This window comes from Rissa tridactyla, chromosome 2, assembly GCF_028500815.1.
Source record: "Rissa tridactyla isolate bRisTri1 chromosome 2, bRisTri1.patW.cur.20221130, whole genome shotgun sequence".
Taxonomy (NCBI): domain Eukaryota; kingdom Metazoa; phylum Chordata; class Aves; order Charadriiformes; family Laridae; genus Rissa; species Rissa tridactyla.
The window spans coordinates 122,663,571-122,685,520 of NC_071467.1; the positions used below are offsets into that span (position 1 = coordinate 122,663,571).

General features: G+C 40.7%; 2 protein-coding genes across 3 annotated transcripts in view; both read right to left on the reverse strand.

The window, feature by feature from the left end:
• The window catches only part of CMTM7 (CKLF like MARVEL transmembrane domain containing 7), a 30,845-nt gene extending 28,720 nt beyond the window's left edge, over positions 1 to 2,125 (reverse strand). Inside the window, exon 1 of the mRNA XM_054191196.1 lies at positions 1,637 to 2,125. Within this exon, the coding sequence (XP_054047171.1) occupies positions 1,637 to 2,110 (474 nt within the window). The 5' untranslated portion in view covers positions 2,111 to 2,125. The remainder of the gene's footprint in view (positions 1 to 1,636) is intronic.
• A 3,929-nt stretch (positions 2,126 to 6,054) lies between these two features.
• The window catches only part of CMTM8 (CKLF like MARVEL transmembrane domain containing 8), a 36,517-nt gene continuing 20,621 nt past the window's right edge, over positions 6,055 to 21,950 (reverse strand). The window contains exons 2-4 of one of the 2 annotated variants that reach the window (XM_054191197.1): positions 13,660 to 13,833; positions 9,223 to 9,339; positions 6,055 to 6,437 (exon numbers count right to left, since the gene is read on the reverse strand). In XM_054191197.1, coding sequence (XP_054047172.1) covers positions 6,354 to 6,437; positions 9,223 to 9,339; positions 13,660 to 13,833 — 375 coding nt within the window. In that variant the 3' untranslated portion in view covers positions 6,055 to 6,353. The remainder of the gene's footprint in view (positions 6,438 to 9,222; positions 9,340 to 13,659; positions 13,834 to 21,950) is intronic. The other variant, XM_054191198.1, reaches the window with a different exon arrangement.

A 21,950-nucleotide genomic window follows, 5' to 3' on the forward strand; every position in this document is an offset into this window, starting at 1 on the left:
AGGTAACTTTTACTGATGTTATTTACAGGCGAGTTGGAAAGCAGAAAAATGTAAGAAGGTGAATCTGGAAGAGCTTCATTTACATTATTTTAACTTCTGCCAAAGTCACCGCAGAAAACCAGTAGCTTCCATTCTGATGAATTTGATACTGAACAGCACTGATAAATATTACTTTATGTAAACTATGTGAAGTATCACATAAAATTACATAGATTTACATACATTATAAAAAAATATGTAAAGTATGTAAGGTATGCATACAAACTATACATGTGCACCAAAACTGAAATTTCAGCACAAATGCTTGTGCTAGTCATAAGAGTCACACGTCATAGCTGTAGTGACACCACAGCAGGATGGAGAGCAGAGAGGACTAGGTATTTCTAGTCCACAAAAGGAATAGTTCTTTCTGCAGTGGTGAACTGTGCCTAGTCACATTCAGTTACATCTCTTGCTACCGAGGCTCATTTCTAAAGGCAGGTGATGGCTCTTAGTGAACTGGAAGAAACTGGGTGCCTTTTAAATAGAAACTTTAGGATCTGATATTACTCCACTGTAACCTAGAACAAAGTGATTCCTAACTGCTAATGTCAATTTAGGACTCTGTGGATGCTAATAAATTACACAGGTTAAAAAAAACAAACGTGTAGACACATAGATGCACAGGTGGGAAAAAAGACATTGAGGACTATCAGAAAGGAAGGCAACAACTCCAGCACAATATGTTGTCAACTGTTTTTGCAGGACGATACTGTGTGTGAGATGGTATCGCTACATGTTGTCTTCCATTCTCATTATTAGCCATCCGTTATTATTCACAGCCATTACTGGAATTAAGACGACAAATTATGTGCCAGAGAAATGAGAAAAAGCTTATCCGTTAAACCTCTCCGCATCTAGATGGAGCAAAATTTCCTGCCCTGAATCAAGTTAAGGCGTCAGCTCAAATCCTAGCAGTGCTCCGCTATCGATTTCTTCTGAATTTCTGCTTTTCAGCCATACATCTCCCAGATCCGTCCCTGGGTCACTGGGGCACTGCCTGGAGGTCTGCCTGGACAGACAGGGCACAGAGCCAGCTGGACTAGTGGTCACGGACATGTTGCCCACTCTTACCAGCCCACTGTTGGCGCTGGCACTTGGCCTTGCTTTCTCCCAAAAACTTACCCATGTTAAAAAAATGAGGTGTTCCACTGGGGCACGATATGCTTTTGCATCACGGGCTCGCCATTATTATTAATTGTAAAAAGCTGTTAATACTAAATATTACCATTAGCTACCATTATGAAGATGATACCACGCAGTCCTTCGAGCAAGGAGCATTTCTCTGGGCTCAGATGTGCCCGTCAGCAGAGAAGGGCACACGGCGGCCTTCGGGAAGCGCGAAGGCGGCCTCCGACGGACCTCGACGCCCCGCTTCGCCGGAGGAACCGGGGCTGGGCTCCTTCCCCGCGGGCTGCGAGAGCCGAGGAGCCAAATCGGCCAAAACCGGCAATGAGCCGCCGCCCCCCGACGACGACGACGCTGCTCTCCGGACCCGTCCCCAGACGGGACACTCGGCGGGGGTGAGCGCGACGCCCGCGCGGGCCGAGGGCCCCAACGGTCCCAACGGCCGCCTCCCGCCCCGCTCGCCCCTTACCATCTGGGCCACCTTCAGCATGCCGGCGCAGGAGCGGAAATAGGCGCCGTCCATGAGCTCGGCGTCCGAGCCCGCCGAAGAGGAGGCGGTGGTGGCGGCGGCCGGTGGGGCGGCGGGCCCCCCGCTGCTCACCCCGGTGCGGATCACTCGCGCCCCGTGAGACATGGCTCCCGCTCTCCCTTCGCCGTCGCCCGGCCCGGGACAGCGGTACGGGACGGGACGGGACGGGACGGGGCGGGGCGGGACGGGACGGCGAGGGGCGGGCGGCGGCGCCCCGGGGCTGCCAGGGGCCGGGCGGAGCCGCGGCGCCACCCCGCCCGCCCTCCGCTCCCCTCCCCGGCTGGGAGGAGAAGCCGCGGGGGTTTCCCGCGGGGGAGACGCCGCCGACGCCGCGCAGGGGGAAGCGGGGAGGGGGAGGGGAAGCCGGGAGCCCCGGCTGGGGCAGGCAAAGGGTGGCCGTGCCGCCGCTCCCATCGGGCGCTCCCCCCTGCACCTTCCCGGAGGGGCATCCGCAGCCCGGCCGGCCCCCCCTCCCCTTTTCCAGATGGGCTATATGGAAGCAGGGGCCGAAGCGAACCGTTCCCCAGGCGGGAGAGGGACGCCTCACCGTAGGTTGTGGGGTGCGGAAGGGGACCCCCGCGCTGAACCGGCCCCCGCAGCGCGCAGTAGTTTTACTCGAAGGGTAAAAGCCTCCCCTCGGCCTGTCAAAAGTTTGCCGGCGGTGTCCTTGGAGGGGAAAACTGCGGGGCTTCGCAGTGGAGGTGCGGCTGCAGACAGCGTCTTCCCCCACAACCTTTGTTCTCACCCAAAAAGACCGCCCAAACTTTCCGATTCACGATCTCCTAAAAGATAAAACGTTTGCATTAAGTGGGCAGCAACAGGCAACGCTGTAAATGACTGTCCAAACGTCTCAACCCCGTTGTTTGAATTAAATCATGCTGCAGAGATACTAACAAAACTCGGCAAAGGAAGCTATATATTTCCTCAAGTTTAAAAATAACTTGTTTTGCTTTCTGACAAGTGAGGTAATTGCAAGACTCCAAGCTGGGCAGATGCCGCTTTTATACTCATCAGAGGAATAACCCCATTTTCTGCTGTTCTGCAGTCAGGATGCACATTCTGTTCATATTTAGTATTTAATAGTTCCTTCAACAACTAGAATTATCTTAGGAGGGAAGACAGGTAAGATCAGATGATCTCCAACACAAATAAGGGGCTAGAATAAGTAATTTACATGAGCAAGACAGGGTTTGCTAGCGTAGGCAATGGTCCGTAATACACTAAGCAGTACATAGTTTTGGGCTTCTGGTAAGCAAGCTAGTAGTTGTGATAAAAGATAGTACCAGTCCCACCAAATTTTATCTGATGTCATTAGATATCAAAGCTACAACATTGCCAATCTACACAATTGTAAAATTCTAGGTGCTGAGAAAGCGTTTTGACTTTTTTTTGTTTGTTTGTTTGTTTTTTTCCCTCTTTTAAACAGCTGCTGCTTCTTTTCTGGCCTCTTCTCCTTACAGTTCAAGTTCAGAAGCAGGCACATTTCTAGGTTTCTTGCAAGGCCTGGAGAGGAAGGTTCCAGCAACTTCTGTATTTCCTATTAAGAAATGTATTTTTCTTACCCGCTGATTCAGCTTCTTTGGTTCTTAACTTCTTTTGAAAGTGTGTATATGAATGGGGTCCTGCTGATCTGAGTTCAGTCCAGTGAAATAGAAATACCTTTAAATTAATATGAGTAACAGTCATATTTTCTACTCAGAAATACAGGCATCTTCTGTAAATCCCTGACACAAAGTCAGTCTAAAACACTGCTGAAGTTGAAGTTTTTATTACCGTTCTCATGCTATTTACTGCATCTTAGGGGCATCCTGTATGATGATGATAAGAGGTACTGACAACTTCTTAATAAATGAAATTTGATGGCCGTAAGTTGACATAAAGTATCCTTATATATGTGGGTGACTTGGATTTTTCAGAGAGACTGTTTGTCTGAAACAAGTTTTTTATAATGTCAAATACCTTCATTTTGCAAGTTGATTAGCATTTTTTTTATTCTTCTAAATATCTGTACGAAGAATTTCACTAATGACTTCATCACTTACCAGTTGTTCTTTTAAATAAGGTTTCTTTCAATCTTATGAACGCTAAGCAATGCTTGCAGGCACAAATCTTATTTTAATTGTTATATGATAAACCAGAGTTAGCTTACCTACTTTATCAATATTAGAATATACAAAGGCATAAGTCATAGTTTGCAAGCCAGTATTTAAGGCTAATGCACTGGAGAAGCAGATAACCTTTCGGGTGCTTACGCCTTTCTTCAGGCCTGAAATAGGAGGAGCAAACTTCAGAAATAATTCCAAGCTTGTACTGATTCCACCAATTTTACCTAGATATTCAGAACACTTGAAAAAACAGACAGTTGGTATCTGGGGAACAGATGAGAAACGAGACAGATGAGAAAGAACATAGGAAGTAAGATAATTATCTTTCTAAATGGAAAGAACAAAGCAGATAAGGCTGGTGAAAAAAAACAAGGCCAAGCATAAAGCAAATTTCTGCCTAGTACGTGTTTTTTTAAGTTCAGAATTAAGGATTCAACTCACAGATTTGCCTTTGGAAGACATTCCGCACATCTTCCCTTGAGGATCAGCACTGAAGACTCAGAGAGATGGTAGATATTTTGCCAGAATCATTCCTTATCTGGTAATAGTGTGGTTTTGTCCTTCATTAATGGGTTATTCTGACGTGTAACATGGTTTCCATGACAGTTTTTGGTAAACTGGATGAAACATATTACTCCCTCGTAGCTTTACTCTGTCTTACTACCTCTATCCACAAATCTTCTCTGGGTTATGACTTTAGACCAGACCATTGCAGTTACCACAAAATCATGAAATATTTGTGCAAACGTAGTCACGTTCTTTGCACTTAAGATAGGTACCAACAAGTATCATTTAAGAAAGAATTTCTGTTACTACTAAAGTATTTTAACTGATGAGAAATCACTAACAAGACTGTAATTCTGGCTTTATTTCTAGTCACATTTTATCAGTTGACATTTGGATCATTTTTACGTCTTTGATTTTTTTCCAGCAATGGAAAAGAGCATTTGGGACTTTAATGACACATTTTATCTGTGTAGATAAAATGCATAGTTGGTAGCCCTTCTTCCTTCTCACAACTGGATAATTTTAGCAAGCAGTAGAGAACCTGACCTTTGTTGTGCAGACCAGATGCAACTTGCAGACAAATATAGGTTTTTAAATAGCATCTTGGCTTCCCTTCCACTGAAATCCTATGACTCCAACAGATAATCAAGAATAAAACAATGTGATTGAGAACAGAATGAGCTGGCTGCTGATAAATCTTCTTTGCTGCAGGGCGCCCATGTAAGTAAGCACACACCTTTTAGTTACAGGGAGAAATAAAGAAGTTTTTTGAAGCAGTAAGATTTCTCTACTACCACATATAACCTTCCAGCTAACCTTTTGACGGCTGGAAGAGAGTCCAAACCTTCTTAATCCAGTAATTAAAGGTTTAATAGTAGTTTTAGATGAGGAAAACTTTAAGTAATATTACAAAATAATCACAACATTACACTCTCCACCTAACTCCTGGAAAAAATTTCTTACGTAATTTGTATTGGAAAGTAATTTTCAAAGGTATCTGTTTTGAAATTCATCATCTTCTGTCCTACTTCTGGTTGACTCAGATATTTGAATATGAGCTTCAAATTAAAAACTTCATTTGTTAAACTAACAACTCACAGATGATGCCAGTAGACAGGGAAGGAGGGAGGAAATTCTTTGTTTCTAGCGCTGGCGTCTTGACAATTCTTCTATGGATTTAATCTTTATATCATTTAGTAGGATTGAGAAGCCTAGATTTTAATTAGGACAGATTAATGGCCTACTGTGAAGAGAAAAAAGAAAAACACAAGTCTCCCGAGAAACAAAATGTACTACCTTTAGTAGGTGCTTTGTGGTATTCTCAGTAGGTTAAACACTGAGCATTAAGGGACTTTTGTCTAGACTTATGCCTTGGAGCCTGCTGGATTTGAGAAACCTGTTAAGACAATGTGTTTCAAGTGCAACATTCCTTCAGACCTACAGTAACAGGTTCCAAAAGCAATCTCATGATTGTGAGAAGCTGTTAGAATACGCAAACTGCCAGGATAATCAGAATTCTTAGTAGTAGGTATTTTACTCTGAAAAAGAACTTAAAAAAGCAACCTTCTACTCCCAGTTTACAAAACATGCACAGTTGGGTCAATTATTTATTTATTTTTAAAGTTTTGGGGTTTTTTTTTCTGCACAATGTCACTTTTTATACATAATGAGACAGTATCAATCTTAGTTTTGATTTGTCGCATTCAGAAGTAAACCTGTAACATGTAAAAAGTTACATTTACAAAATTGGCACATTGAGTAAGATTTATTAAAGGTTTAGTAATAACATCTATACATGTCTAGAAAAATACAATGTTAATTTTAAAAGAAGCAGTATGAAATTTTATTATACAGTACAAAGCCGGTGTTAGATGTCTCTCAAGATGACATTGTCTTATAAATAATCATTTTAATCTCATCTTAAAATACACCATGTCCATTCTAACAGAAATGTTCAAAAAGACTTCATCCCTCTTCCAAGCTTTTTTCAAGAGAGTATAATCCTCAAGATATTTTATACTACAGAATTCATTTTAACAAAATATTTACTGCAAAGTTCGTGATTGCCAAGATATAAAGCTAAAATACGTATTTCCAGCGTAGCAGGAGGTAACCACGAAGGCAAAGAACTGTAGAGAGAGGGGAAAAAATATATTAGGAAAAAAAAAAATATATATATTTGAGAGTACTGTAATTTCTACAAAAAAATAGTTATGCTATTTGGAAAAAGGAGAAATAGTAGGCGAAAATGGCACTTTTTCACCTCCTTGTACTCGTGTGGCCATGCAGTCAACACTGTGTGAGTAAGCTTATATTATGCGTAGAAAATACAGGCCTACAAACAGACAAAACATGACATATTTCAACTCATACCTCCACATTATACTGCCTCAGTGTGGATCTTGCAGTATGGACTCCCACCAGTCCTGTACTCGCTGCTTTTAACATCAATTGCTGGCAAAGACTGAAGGATAGTCCATGTGTGTGAGCTCAAGCAAACACTCCCGTACTGCTGCTATGTTTCAGGAATTGCCTACAGCCCACCTGTACCTCACTATGGCACACTGCGCATTGAAATAGGTTTGTTTACAGAGAAAACTTGGATTCAAATGCAGACCCAGACATCTCAAACAGCAGTACTGATCAGGTTGCCAATTCCAGAGGTCCTCTACTGACAAATAAAGGTATTCCTCAGTGCAAATAACAGTGACAGTAATCATGTTGAGGTACTACTACTTACTTTCTCAGAAATTGATTACAGAATTAGACTTCCGTAGCAGGCTAGATTTATTTTATGTTTGAAGATAAAGATACTGTTAAAGATACCGTGTAAAACTACACAGTATCAGTGGTGTTGCTTCTGCAGTCCTTACGGCATACGCACACAGAAACAGCTGTGGACTATTTCAGTTGTACTGATAAAGTCCAATTCAGTGCCAGTGGTTAAATTCCTGGTAATCTCTGCATGCTGTTGAAAACAGACAACGTTCAAAGTGGTCTTACGATAAGACCAGAATGTTTTGTGCTGGTAACGGCACCAAATAAAGCTGACACTGCAAACAGGATTAATACTACCTTTCTTGGAGGTGAGCAGGGATAGGACAAGAGGGAACAAACGCAAGTTACAAGAAGGGAAATTTTAATTACATATTAGGGAAAAAAAAAGATAAATCACAATGAGAGTAATCAAACATGTCAGCAGAAGCCCAGAGGTGGTGGGGAATAGCCATCCTTGGAAATACTCAAAACTCAAGCAGACAAGGCCCTGGTGGCCTGATATGAGTTAGCCCTGCCTTGTTAAGAGAGGAGCGAACTGGACCAGATCACCTTCAGAGGTCCCTTCCAGCCTAAAAATATTTTATGATTCTACCAGTGTTTCTTGCTGTCGTGGTATATACTTGCCTATATACCATCATTGCCCTGGTGGGCACTTCAGCTCTGAGAGCAGGGCACTACCAAGCATGTGTACAGGCAGTAAATCTAAACCTTCCAACAGAGGGCTCTTGTTGAGTCTTGTCTAATGTAAATTTAATCTGTGGCACTGAAAACTGTAGATGATGTAAAATATTATTACAATAGAAAATTCTAACATTATTCTTCTCTAATAATTTTGTTTCTTAAGAAATAAAAGCTCCATCTAAAATCTTCCTAACAGAGAACAACTGTTAGGGAGAGATGAATTGCTAAATTTTCACAAACATCCATCCATGAAACCCTTAATGGGTTCAGAAAGCAAGAATCTACATTTAATAGTTTATTTAGACAGTGCATTACATTAGCACTATTAGAAGAGATTCCAAACATCCCATGAGACACTGACCATTCATGCATTTTGCATAAAACCTGAATCAGCATGGAAGCTTACCTAGCAGCAAGCAAGTTCCTGTCAATAGCAGTGGCTGAGTAACAGATCAAAAGTCACAAACTGCCAAGGGGAAAAGACCCTTAACGCCACTGAAGTGACAGGGACGTAGTTATCCAATTCCCAAGACATAAACAGAGCAAGTGTTTAAGTCTCTGTGTTCATGCCAGTAACAATAAGCTTCAGACAGAAGACAGGATTTGTGAATAGTCCAGAGAGGACAACCGCAGAAGCATGATCAGTCAGCAAAGTAGATGTAACGCAGAATTACTTTATACAACTAAATTTGACTACTGTTGCCACAACATGCAAAAAGTTCTTTTACAGCTCCCTTAACTTAGCTAGAGAATGCGTTCACCTGCTCAGAAACTGACAAGGCTCTTAAAAAAAGTTTTTCACCCACATCAACTGCTCTGGATTTCCAAATCTAAATAGTAAGACAGTAACGTTAGACTAATTAATGATTTGCATCCACTTTAAAACACTGGGAAGTTACATGATTTTTCAGGCATTGCCCACCCAACTCAGAAGAAAGATTATCAAAAAGTTGAGGCTGTAAGAGGAAGATCACTGTAGAAACAGCAATACTGCTTCAGGACCTTCCCAAAGGTGCTGTGTATATGGCTCAGCCCACAAAAAGCGGAACGCACCTAATCCACACACGTGCAAAGTTACCTGAGTTAGTTTAATCTGCTTTTGAAGTTGTCCCATTTCATTGAAGCAACTTGGTTTTCATCCAATCTGTTTTTTCCACTCTGATGTGCAGGCTATACCATCTGACAGACAGCTAGTAATAGATGGGGGCAGGGGAGGGGAAAAGCAGTATGATCTTAAAAACATTACAGCCTTTTCTGATGTGACTGTTGTCTCCTGGTGGAATGTCTAGTCACCTCCAAAAACTATGAGCGGAATCTACAGCTACCTATAGGTTTTGTGCAGGAGCTTCTGTATCAGTCTGCAGCTTTTCAAAATTCAACCCGCACTTCCAGCGAGCCTTCTTTTGATATAATTTTATTGGACATAGAACCAATTTAAACAAAAAATCAACTCACTGAAGAAGCTGCCCAGCTGTTGTAATTGTGACTGTCCAGTTCTTTGGTAACTGAAGATGCATCCACAATGGCAGCAATGAGGTACAAAATGAAGGCACTTCCATTAAAAAAAAGACCCTGTTGAAAAAACAAACAATGTAAGTAGTTAATATGCACTTGTATTTGTTCCCATTTTCTATTCCAACATTACAACACTCTCATCTGAAATATAATGTACACATGCAATGTACACAAGAAATGTGATTCTTAACTATTTTTATCTTCTTCCAAGTTTCTATCTGTAAGATCAAAGTTTAACTGCTTATTTTGAAGATCCATAAACATTAAAGCACATTTTGGACAAGCTGTTCTCTCCATCACACTAAATCCAGAAGTCCTAAAGCTGCTGTGCTGTGATTTTCCAAAATTGATAATAAGGACACAGTTTGGTTATCACAACCAAAGTATTAGGCAGTAAGAATATGACGCTACATGAAAAAAAAAAAAAAAAAGAAATAAAACAAAACAAAACTGCATTACATTTCTAATCTATACAAAGTTACACTGTAGGAATCAATGACTCCTGGGTATATGAAGAATATTTACAAAGCTTCCAAAACTCTGCTCTTCTCCACTTTTGGAGGAGATAAAGAGGGTGTAATTTTTTTCAGGCACATTCTTCTACCTTTCAGCACCTTTCCCTTCTGCCTGTTTTTGAGAGGAGAAAGAAGCAGATAAAATCAAGGAGGAGAACAGTCTGAACAGACTACATGGGTCATCAAGACCCATCCATGGTAGATGCTGCGTTTTCCAAGGAGCAGAGTTAATGTCTCAGGGTACCTATGTTCATTACTAAGAAAGAGGCAAAGCAGATAACATTGATCTCACCTAACTCTACAGAGAACAAACAAGAACAGTTTGGGTTTTGCATGTAAGAGAACAGGAAAGGAAGGGAAAACAGAAGTCTGAGAAGATGAAAGACAGATAAAAAAAGTATGTCGGGCTTTTTTTAAAGTAATTTTAATACTTTGTCCTTTACTTACTCACTACTTGGTCATGGCTATAGGAAGTTCATTCTTCTAAAAAAAAAAATAAATTCCTCAAAACTCCACCCTGCTACTTGTTTAAGGCATTTGAATTTGGCCATAAAACATGCTTTTAGTTCACTGGTACCACGTTTAAGTGGAATAACTGTTACATGCTTTGCACCTAGTTACAAGTGCAGGAATTAGTAACTCAGTTTAGACAAGGTCCTAATGTTGTATGTGATCTGCTTCCCTTCAGCTTCTGGCCCCATGTTTACACTCCAGAGTGTCACACAAATATCATAACCCTTAACTTTGTTGCCCCAGTTGTCTCTAAATGTTGTCATACTGGTGCAGCTCCAACTTGTTAATTTCCATGGTGTGGTACTAGGAATATATGTCAATTATTCACTATTGGCTTCACTAGTCACCAACTCTAGCAGCATCTAAAAAAAAGAGCTGCAGCCCAAGAAGAGAAGTTCAGAAAGCAGCGACAGCAGCTATATCCACATCAGCAATTCCCTCAGTGCACCAAAGAGTGGATCAACAGTGTGAAGTGGTTGGTACGGAAGCTCCTCACATCCATCTCCAGTACATTTGGTTCTGGCAGTTTACTTCAGACTTGGTGGAGTCTGGCCCACTGCCACACGCCCCCGTGACACACAGGGTTCGAAACTTTCTGAAGGGAAGCCATTCCCCAAAGGCGTGCTTTCTCAACTGCAGGCCCCTTCAGAGAGCAGCATGCTGTGCTGTCACCTGTCAGTCTTCAGGTCACCACTGCCTTTATGAGACTTCCCATGCAAAAAAGCCTTCCTACAGTTTTCAGAGCAGACTGAAGGGCAGGCACGTCCTCCTGTGGTTCCTAAGTCCTTGCAACTTCAGGGCGTTTGGAAAAGAGCCACTTACCCACCTTTCCGCAGGGAATCATGGGCAGTACCTCAGCATTCAGACGGAGTCCAAGACCTGGCACTTGCGGCTTGATCAATACACTTTTAAACAAGTATATCAGTTGAGCTAACAAAAGGTATTATCTCTATCTACAGATCTCACCTCTCTTGTTTTACCTGGGCATTACAATAATAAAATATCAAACTGTTAATTTGAGGATAAGAAGCCAACAATTGGCAGGTTCCGGTGAGCGTCTGTAAAGCACTGATTTTCAAACTCCAGATTTGATTGCCTAGAGTATTTTGTTGTTGTTATTTTTAGGTTTCCAGTTCCAAAAAGACTCAATTACCCTGGAAAGCTACAAATCCCTGCAATATCTTGTCACATAGAAAAGAAAAAAGCACATAATTTTTGAGAAGTGCTGCTCTGGGAAATAACACTGTTGGGGAAGATGGAATGCAATGCAAGCTGATTGGGCCTTTACTGCCAATATATTACTCAAACCAAATGGTTCATGCTAAATTACCATCTGCTTCTTAAATTCAAATTTACCAGATTTTAAAAGCTTCCATTGATTGTTTTAGCAAAGAACTTGCACTATTAAGGAGAGCCAGTTTTGAAGCACGTCCTTTGGATTAATTTGCAGTAAAAGTAACTGCATCTTAAGCAATTTCATAATGTGCTTAACCTGCAAAAAGTGAATTTATGACAGAGAAGTCCAGATGTCATTTCGGATAAAGCATACAATAGGCACAGTCTGAGCTAACTGTTGCCCTAAGGAGGCAGAGCAATAACTAGCAGAGAAATTCAGGATACTTCAGAGAACAGGGGGAAGGTGGGCGTAAACTCACTCAAAAAGGTGTGTGTTATACTGTCTTGAATGAAGACATTAACAACATCTCTCTGAAAAGAGACCAAACCTTCCTTTTGGCCAGCCAGGAGTGGCAGAGGTCCAATTCAAAGGCTGTTCCCAACTTCTCTTTTAATACCTTAAGGCAAAACAAGCTGGAATGCAAGCATCTTTTATTTATTTTGCATTTATTTTCTCTTCCTATTATTCTACTATAAAAGGAGACTACCTTTCAGACCTACCTTTACGTGATCTTATCTACAGTATGTTTGGAACACAGAGCAAGAAATACACTCAATATAAAGTAGAAACAAATCAAATACTCCAGCTTGTCTACCAGATAGATCAGGGGCAACTCATTTATGTGCAGCGGTTGCCTGATAATAATGTTAAACTGATGAAAGAAGGGTAATGAGTAAAGCTGTATCCAAATAGATACAAAGATGCTTTCCCTTTGAATGTACGTTACTTACATCTAACGCAATGGGGGAAAAAAAAACCAACCCCACACACCTTTAAATGTACCCAGACACATTACTGCTATAATTGAAATAATCCAACATTTCTATAGCAGCGTTATAGCCTTAATGGTAATTGCTGGTCATGAAACTTGAAAACAGAGAAGCTATCTGAACATTATCCTGGTTGTTCTTATTAGTAATTGCTATCGCTGGCTATTTATTACAGCAGCAAATGGGAAGATGAGAAGGGTATTGCAGTTTAGTCACATATGCAATACAGCTGATAACAAGCTGTTTGCAACACTGAAGCCAAATATATTTTGTCATAAAAATAACAGAATTCTAGTCAATAATCTTTAGCCACTAAAAAAATAAAAAGAGAACAGTATCTCACTGTATCAGACAAATGCAAAGCTAAAATTTATAATAATTCTTGGATGGATTACAAACAGCCAGTTGGCTGAGATGACAATGACTTTTAGGATCTATTGCCCTGAACACCAGCCTGTTATGAAAATCATGTAAAAATATACTGTTCAGAGGTACAGCTAGCCAGGTTTGTTCAAACCACAAAAACTGGATCTGAGTTTTAAGTGCCTGTGAAATTTTTCTGTAATTACATTAGCTGTTTATCTGATTTGCATTAAGTCTTGAGCTAAAGGCAAAGGGTTCCATGGCACGTATTTTACATATATATAACAGTAATTTTCAGCACCATTTTCACAGTAGGCCATATATGGATTGTCAGACTGTTGCTACCTCTGAACCACCTTTGCTTTTACTTTAGCAGAGGAATATTCATGTCCTTAAGAGCCAGGGTCCCACTTCCAATTCATGGTGTTGATTCAAGTAGGGACTTCTGCTGTTTAAGCCATATGGCCAGGTCTGTTAGCTCAGAGGCAGCAACAGACTCATTCTTCATGGGATGTAATCACTCCAGGGAGAAAAAAAAAGAGGCCACTGTGCATAAATATCAGTCACACACACATTATTAAAAATCAAGTCACTACATCAACCGCTGAACAAAATCGTGAAAACATCATAGGAAAAGTGTTTTAAAAGTGTCTGTGCAGTATGAAGGTTAAACACTGCAGGTACACAGCCACACAGTAATTAGGGAAAATTTTGCAAAAAGCACAAGTGCAATTGATTAATGACACCCATAGAATGCATCAATATTTTATTCTCTTCATAACCAAGAAAACCTGCAACAACAAAGAATGGGTGTATTTACCACTGTGGTCCATGGCACCTGGGGGATCCTGGTGTAGGTCATTGTCATGTAGATGATCAGAAAGAAGACAGTGAGAACCCAGTAAAACACAGCTACAAACATCACCCAGCCGAAGGCTGGATATAGAAAGTATTCTGTTCCAGCAATCAGGGTCCACACCAGCAGCCCCAATACCTGCAAAAGTTATGGAGAAGAAAGAGATCTGTTACATGGTCTTAGACCTCATACATTTGTTCTAGGTCAAGGAACAGCACCACTGCCATTCACATAACCATTCGATGAGCCGAGTTGTGATGCTACGCCAACAGAATACTAATCTAACAAATAAGAAAAACACATAAAACTAGTTTTGCTGTGGCAGGATGTCACAAAGGGAAAGGCAGAACAAGGTGTCTTGGTGTCAATTGTGCTCACCTTTAACTATCATGGAGCCACACTTGCAGTGGTTTTACAGTTAGCTCTCAAACGGATTGCTTATTATAGCCTACTAGCTTACGTGCATGAAGATAAATACTATTATTTTGTGTTCAGCTAAGTCACTTCAGAAACAGAAGCCTGTGAAGGACCACTGGGATCTTTGGGTCCCATCTGCCACAGTCACAGGTAACTGAGTAGTTGGGATCTAGTTCAAGAGGGTCCACACCTGCTCTGTGGACTGTCAGGCACCACAGACACAAAACAACTCCTAGGACCTTATTATAAAAGGTAGCAGTAAAATAACAACAGCCACCACCACTGTAACATGCTGCTGGACCACAGCAGGTCATGTTGGGATTGTCATTATATTCCACGGGTCTTAAAACATCTCCCAAGTGACCTGACCCTAAGTAGCAGATGAGAACTCACACTCAAGCAAAGTCCTCAAGCAAACCAGTCTGGGGAAAAACACTCCCTCCTGAATCTGGCAATCTGTTCACATCTAAGACATGAAGTAATACTTGAACCACAGATTTTAACATACTCTCTCCAGTCTTCTCTAGTGTTAGGTGACCTCCAATGCATTAAGAGGGATAAGAAGCAAACAAAACATAAGTCAAGTCATATGCCACAGGAAGAAGAGTTGTGTGTTTTGCAAGTTGTCCAGCAATCAGAAAAATCTTAATCATAAAAAGAAAGGGATATTTTATACCTTAAAAACAAACTAACAAAAAACCCCAAATCCCACCACACACACTTTACTGGAGTCAGATGTGGGAACTAAAATTCTTATATTTGAAACAAGGCTCATCTCTTTCTGCTGTCTGGACTATGGTGAAACTGCCTAGCAGTGAGAAATTGAAGGAAGACAAAACTAAAGCAAATAGCAACACACTTATTAAACAGACAACAGCCATAGCAATCTATGGACAATCTAAAGAACCTTCTACCCCATTATTCTGTCTCCAGCGGTGGTTAATAACAGATATATTAAAAATAGACCATGTAATGGTAATATTTCCTTGGACTACCTTCCTCAGCTCTCAGAAATGTGCAGTGGAGAGCCTTCCTGATGTGGTGGTATCTTTGTAATCAATAGCCGCTGACAGAAGATTTGCTACAGCTTCATGGGCACAAGAGCTAATCCTACTCCCATGCAAGTTGTTGGCCATGGTCCCATTTACTTTTCTATTCCAGAATTGAAACATGTAATCGTTAATTATAAATCTCTAAGCATTATATACAAGACAAAGCTATACTTTTAAACAAAAGATTATTATGATCGGTCCCGATAACTTTCATCAGCTACCTGGTATCTGTTTATTTTGTCTTCAATTTGTCTTCCAAACTGCCACCCAAACCTAATTCAATCCTCATTTTGTTGGCTTGTGTATTCACAATATATTCCAGTATATTATTTGTATATTCATCCATATCTGCACCATGCACACATAAAAGCACTGCACAAATGTCCATTCCACTATCTTTTTTTTTTTGGTCTTGTAATAGAGAAGGCACATAACAGTCTTTTTATCACCAATTCAGCAGATTGTCTTTCATAGGAAGCCCTAGAACTTGCTTGGACTGGGACAAAAATTTCCTTTTTTCTGCAGCCTACCAGGGGAGGGCAGCATTGCCTCACAAGAACAGCTCAAATAGCATCAACTAGGTAGTTTAAAATACACACTACTCTTTAATGCAAAGTTATCGGTTCATCAATGCTTCTCACAGTTCATTTTAATTCTATTTCCAACAACATTTTACTAATAGTAGCAATTCAGTTAATAATGCCTCAAATTGCACGAATGAAACATGATTAGATTAAAAACAAACTCAATTTTAGTGTAACAACTGCTTTAAGATTAAACAATCTTGATAAACTGTTTAGCTAATAAAATACCATTTTCTTAGGATACAAAGTTGCTTCTCATTGTGCCCATCCACTTTAATCCAAATGTAAAATAATCATCCAGAAATTATACTAATGAACAATTGGTCTCATGCTTGATAAATAACTATTAAAGACAGATTTATCCTAGATCTGAGTATCTACTAAAATACCACAAACAGAAGCTTGAAGAAGATGACACAAAGAAAACAAATAAGTTAAACATCATTAAACAACATCACCTGCTGACAACAGTGTTGGTTTTTAGAAAGCTTTTAAAAATAGACACAGATTTTTTCATAAAAAGCACAAGACTACGACAAATGCTTAATACTGAATCCAACACAAATAAGATTGATAAGGACACCTCTGCTGATATAATGGATTATTTATGGAAAGAGTAAAAACTCCACGTGCAGCAAATTATTAAAATGGAAAATTTTGAGGTTACAAGAGACCACTAATCTTACGTTACCACACAACAAAGGTAGTAAGACATTAACTAGAGCACTGGTATTCTCACTGCAAACTGTTTTTTCCAGTAATATTCTAACTTGGTGTTATCACCCCTCTTTCAAGATCATTTTAATATTTAAATGGCTGTACATCTCACACGTCTTCCAAAGCATTGCTTTTAATGCACGTTTTTAGCTAGCCTGTATCAATGGCTGAACAATTTATCTAAGCAATTGAGATGCACCACGGATGTTACAGATTTATATTCTTAACCAGTTCTTGGTTCATACGCATCGTAACTTTGATGGGTTGCATATTAGAGTGTGTCTGACATTTTCAGTTAGATCGAGATACTGCATATTCCTGGAGCTGACAGGCTGAAATAATATTTCAGATTTCTTGATTAGACCTGAAAAGGTCAGATCAGCTCATGGTCAACAATTCACTCTGTGTGTAGTTAAATGATATGGCAAATGGTTTTATTGCATATGTAAACATATGCAATAAATTGATTTAAAGTTCACACTGGCCATCAGCATCTGCAAAATACCTAAGGAGTCAAAGGAACAAAGACGTCCAGACAAGTCTTCCGTGATTAGCCTGTCTTCTCAGCATGTTAAATACTGAGATAGCTTCTGTGGTGTTAAAAGCCTGTCTCGTAATATCCTGACTGTCCCTTACATTACACGTTTGCTGTTCAACAGATCAGTACAAACTGGATGACACTTGTGCATCATCTGGAGCTGAGAATGACGCTTTCCTGCTGATTTGATAACAAACCTCCCCACCGGGAATAACTGGACTATATTCAAATGCCATCCCAATGAGCATCTAGTGCATGGAATCTGGCAAGTGAGCGATAGGTACGCGATACCGTAAAGCAAAGACCAGCAACTGCAATACCTGGGGAGTGCCCACAGTAATTCAGTGTGCACAGACAGTACACGGCTACCTTCACTGCTTCAGATCAGCTGAAAGACAAGGGAGAAAGCTCCACTCAGTAACTGGCAAAGGCCTGCATCACATTATAACCAGGTATGCTGGAGTGTATTAGTAATAGCTAGGTATTTGATTTTAATTTATGAGCAAGTCAGAATATGCTTATTTAGAACTACAGGAGCATACTACAATCCTGTCAAAAAAGACTCCGAGAAAGGGAGGAAAAACATAGAGACGACCGAAGAAAATAATGCATGTGGCCATCAATGAGAAGGGATGCTGGGTCCTAAGACTATATATAAAGCCTCCTCCAACTGGGTCCAGTTTTTCAAGTCAGATGGGAGACAGGGATTTCACTCGTCAGTACATGACAAAGGCAAGCACTTTTCCGTTGTTCATTGCAGCCTCTGATTTCACCTCAGACACCTATTTTGCGATCATTTGGCTGCTGCTTGATCAGGTACCTCCATTACTAGACTGCATTAACATGTCAATTGTACTAATGCATACTTCAGCAGTTGGCAGATACCATAAAAAGGAAATAACTTTGTAGCAAAGTCCGATATTATTGAGTGTGCAGGTTTAAAATTAGATGCTTAACTGCATATTCAAACCCTCAAATAAGTGCCATAATTTTTCCGCACTGCCAAGAACTTCAGAAGTATTGGACTATTTAGTCACCTTAAAAAAAAAAAAAAAAAAAAAAGGCTTTGTTGCCTAGTAGATGAGACACAGAGACACATCTTGTGCCTCAAAATGCTAGTACAAGTCAGCACGTATGAAAGCAGGTGTGAGCTTGAATCTGCGTATCTGGTTTTGCTTTTTGAAGCAGCTTAAAAACTGCAGAACTGAATTCATACTTGCAAACTGTATTTAAAGAGCCTGTGGCAGGGTGACTCCTGCCAGTGATGCTAGCGTTACAAATTCTGCAGCATCCACCTCGACTGGTTAACTCAGCAACACATTTTAAAAAGTTTATGCAGCCCTTTCAAAGGAAAAAGGAGTCTCATGGTGGCAGAACTGACAGGGAGAAAAACCCAAGGCTCATCTAGTTTAATGAAATAAAAAAAAACAAACAAAAACCACCAAACCAACAAACCCAAACCAAAACTATTTGGCATGTTTGCCTGAAGCTTTTCCTATTCTTTATCCTAGAGATGCTTCCTAGGCTCGTTTCAGTTCTCTATAAGCATAAGACAGAATCCAGCAAGTAGAAAGCAAGACATCTTGCCTCTCATTCCCAAGAAAGGAGATTTATGACTAGAAGAAAGAGAGACCATTCTAAATTATTGCACATCTTTATTTCACTACTAAATCACAAGTTAGGAGCTACCTCAGCGGCAGCACAAGCAGCCTACGAGTGTCTCAAGCTCCATCTTCCCCCCCCGCCTTGGCTACTTTCTGCATGCAAAAAAAAAAACCAAAAACCCCAGGGAGTCTGCCATGGGCAGGGAGAGCACGAACATTTCTCATGCCTGATCCCTAGTTTCTTATCTCGTGGCCCTTGGGAAGACAAGGTCTGAGATGCGTCTCATCAGGCACTAAAAGGGTCAGCAAGGATCCCTAAGGGCAGCCAGACCAGCAGTTCAGCGCTATAGGGGCTCCCCTTATTTGATACTGACCTGTCAACCACCCCTTGGGTGTTTGTAAGCATGTGGTGAGATTAACAAACATTCTTCCAAACCTGTCGTGTCACAGATCCCACACCAAAACGCAGGATTTTATACTGTGAACCAAAATATCTGGGAGGTAGGGGTGGGAGGAGGGGTGGTGGTGTGGAGGTACTTAAAGAGAAAAAAAAGGGGGGGGGCGGGAAATAGGGCAGTCCTCTTCTATTGTTCCTGTAAGACATGCCCAAGACAGTCAGTCATAACAGCAGGCGGATTTAATTGTCTTACATTTGACAGATACAGAATGATTTTTAGGGTTTTTTTTTTCAGCTATGGCTAAATGGAGTAAATGTTTGCGCTGCATTGAAATCATGTCTTAAAATCGGATCTATGAAGGGACACACAACAATTCCGCTTTCGGCCACTAGAGAGAGCACAATCATTGCTTTTTTTAGAAAAATGCTTTAATAGCGGGCTTCAGCCGCCCACCAGAAATATCAAAGGGCCAATTTGCATACAGTGCCAAACCCCTGCAGATTGAAAGGGAACACTCGAAATAAGCTATATATAAGTACAGAAATCTTTCACAAGGGTTATGCTGAGTTAGAGTGTGTGCACAAAGCAACATTGATAGGTTTACCCACAACCATGCAGGTTTACCCACAAACTACTCCAAAAAAGGATTATTTATTTGTTTTACTTAAAAACCCTAACCAAACAAAAAACCCCAACAAAACAAATCGACCAAAAGCAAACAAAAACAGAACAAAAAACCCAAACCCACAAAACTCCTCCCCACTATTTAGAATAATGTATTTTAATGTCCACAGAGGAAAAAAGCCTAAAAATAAAACTACGGTGAAAGCCTACAAGTACTGCATAAATCAATCGAATATCATTCCAAACTAAAATACAAAAGTCTTGTTTGCGTTACAGTCAGAAAAAAGGTGATAAACATGTTTTAAAACTTCGCTTTTAAAACTGAAAGGATTCAAACTTAAATAAGAATTCTATTAACAGTGAGTAAAGATGCTAAGACAAGCAAATTCAAAGAGATCTTTCAGCTACATTTCTTAGAGATATAAGATCCTTGCTTAAGCACCTTCGAAGTTTCAAGAACCGTGCTAATGTACACTGTAATAATCTAATCGATACATTACCTTAGCCTACTATTTTTCTTTCCCAGTTTCAAACATTAACAGAAAACATTATAATGACTTGACATTAGCCAATCACTACCATTGCCTTTCCTCTTTACAAACAACATTGAATACCTGTTTTCATCCGTAAACATTCAGTGTCAACAGTAGTTGGAAGCATTTGCTAAGAGCTCCTTGGTGGAGGAGAGCTTTGTGACTCACCCAGACTGTCTTCTGGTGAAACAGTGTCACAGGAGAGAACTCGGGCACTAAATACACACAGGAAAGAAATTCCTTTGAATTCTGTGTGAAGCCTGGTGGTTTTGCTGAGATTTTTCAGGGCTTTGCCTGCCTAAAAAAATCCAAAAACCCAGCGTGCACATGCCAGTAGTCATAATGGACATACCAATGAAGTATTTTATCATTTATACAGAAGAAGTCTTAGTGTCAAACTGAGTAGCAGCTACAGAACTCGAGTCTCTCCTACCTTTGAAAACATTTCTCCTTGTCATAAAACTGTGCAAAATTCAGTCTCTTCTACTTTCACAGAATTTCTAAAAATTGTTTGAATACCTTTTAAATTATTTTCATGCAACCAGTTTCAGCACTGAATCTTCCTGCAAGTCTTCAAACTTTCTGTCACGCTTTTGGCTCTATGGCAGCACCAGCAAGCACCCCTCATAACAAACCAAACACAAGGGCTTGAAACACTGGCAATACTAACCATCACTTAAGAGAAGTCCCCCACAGAGTTGTTTTTTAGGATAGATTTCCGAAGAAAGAAAACTACTGGAAGTAGCAAGTGCCAAAATATGCTCCAGATGTATGTCTTCACTAAAGAGTGAGCTCTCTTACTCAAGAGTTTAGTCCAAATCCTATTACAAGCCACACAGAAAAACCTCCTGACCCATGCTTGAAATGGGTCAATGCCTGCTGGCAGAGATTTCATTCAATAGAGAGCACACCTATTCCAGAGCAAGAATTCAGACCAAGCCCTTCAACAGCTGACGGACCTCCAGTGCCTTTCCCACAGCTCCACAGAGCAGGGAAGTCCTCTCACACAATACCCCAATAGCCCGGGACAGAGTCCAAGAGTGCACTGGCCTAAAGAACCAGGGACAGACCCTCCCCACACCCAGGCCAGTAAAGAAGAGCTAGTCCTGATGTTCAGACCGTGACACTCATTATCCAGATCAGCCATGCAGTGAGGATGTGCTGAACTGGCCATGGCATGCATAAATAAGGGTATCAGCTTGCACTTAACAAAAGGATTCACACCAAGAGGCAAAGCCAGCTTGCAAGAGCACCCAAGAAATTATGAAGTTGTACTGGGAAGTGCAGAGAGAGGGAGGCAGTTAGTGACTGGCCTGCAAGAGGGAAACGTATTTTTCTGATCAGAATGGGTATTGCAATACTGCAGTGCTGCCTAGGCATAAAGACAACAGGCATAAAGACATAAAAGCAAAACGATGTAGCTCACCCCAATTTCATGTTACCTTAATGAGTCTACCACCTACTGAAATGAATAAATCACAAAAGGTACTCCTCTAGCCTCCACTGTTGACTCCACTGACTCTACTGCAACTCATGTGTGAGGAGTCTTCTGTGATATGGTGCTCTGGCTCACTGCAACTGAGTGCTGAGAAAAATAACTCCAAGGTGGGAGTAAGGAAACTGTACTGTCCATCCCAGCAGCATATTACAATGCTCAAACGTTGCTTCACCTGAGAAATATGCACAGAATGTGCAAGACCGGAGCTAACACCAATAAAACAGACCAAAATGAGGTACCTTAAATTAAGAAAGCAAGAGATGCTTCCTAGAAAACACAGCCTATCCCAT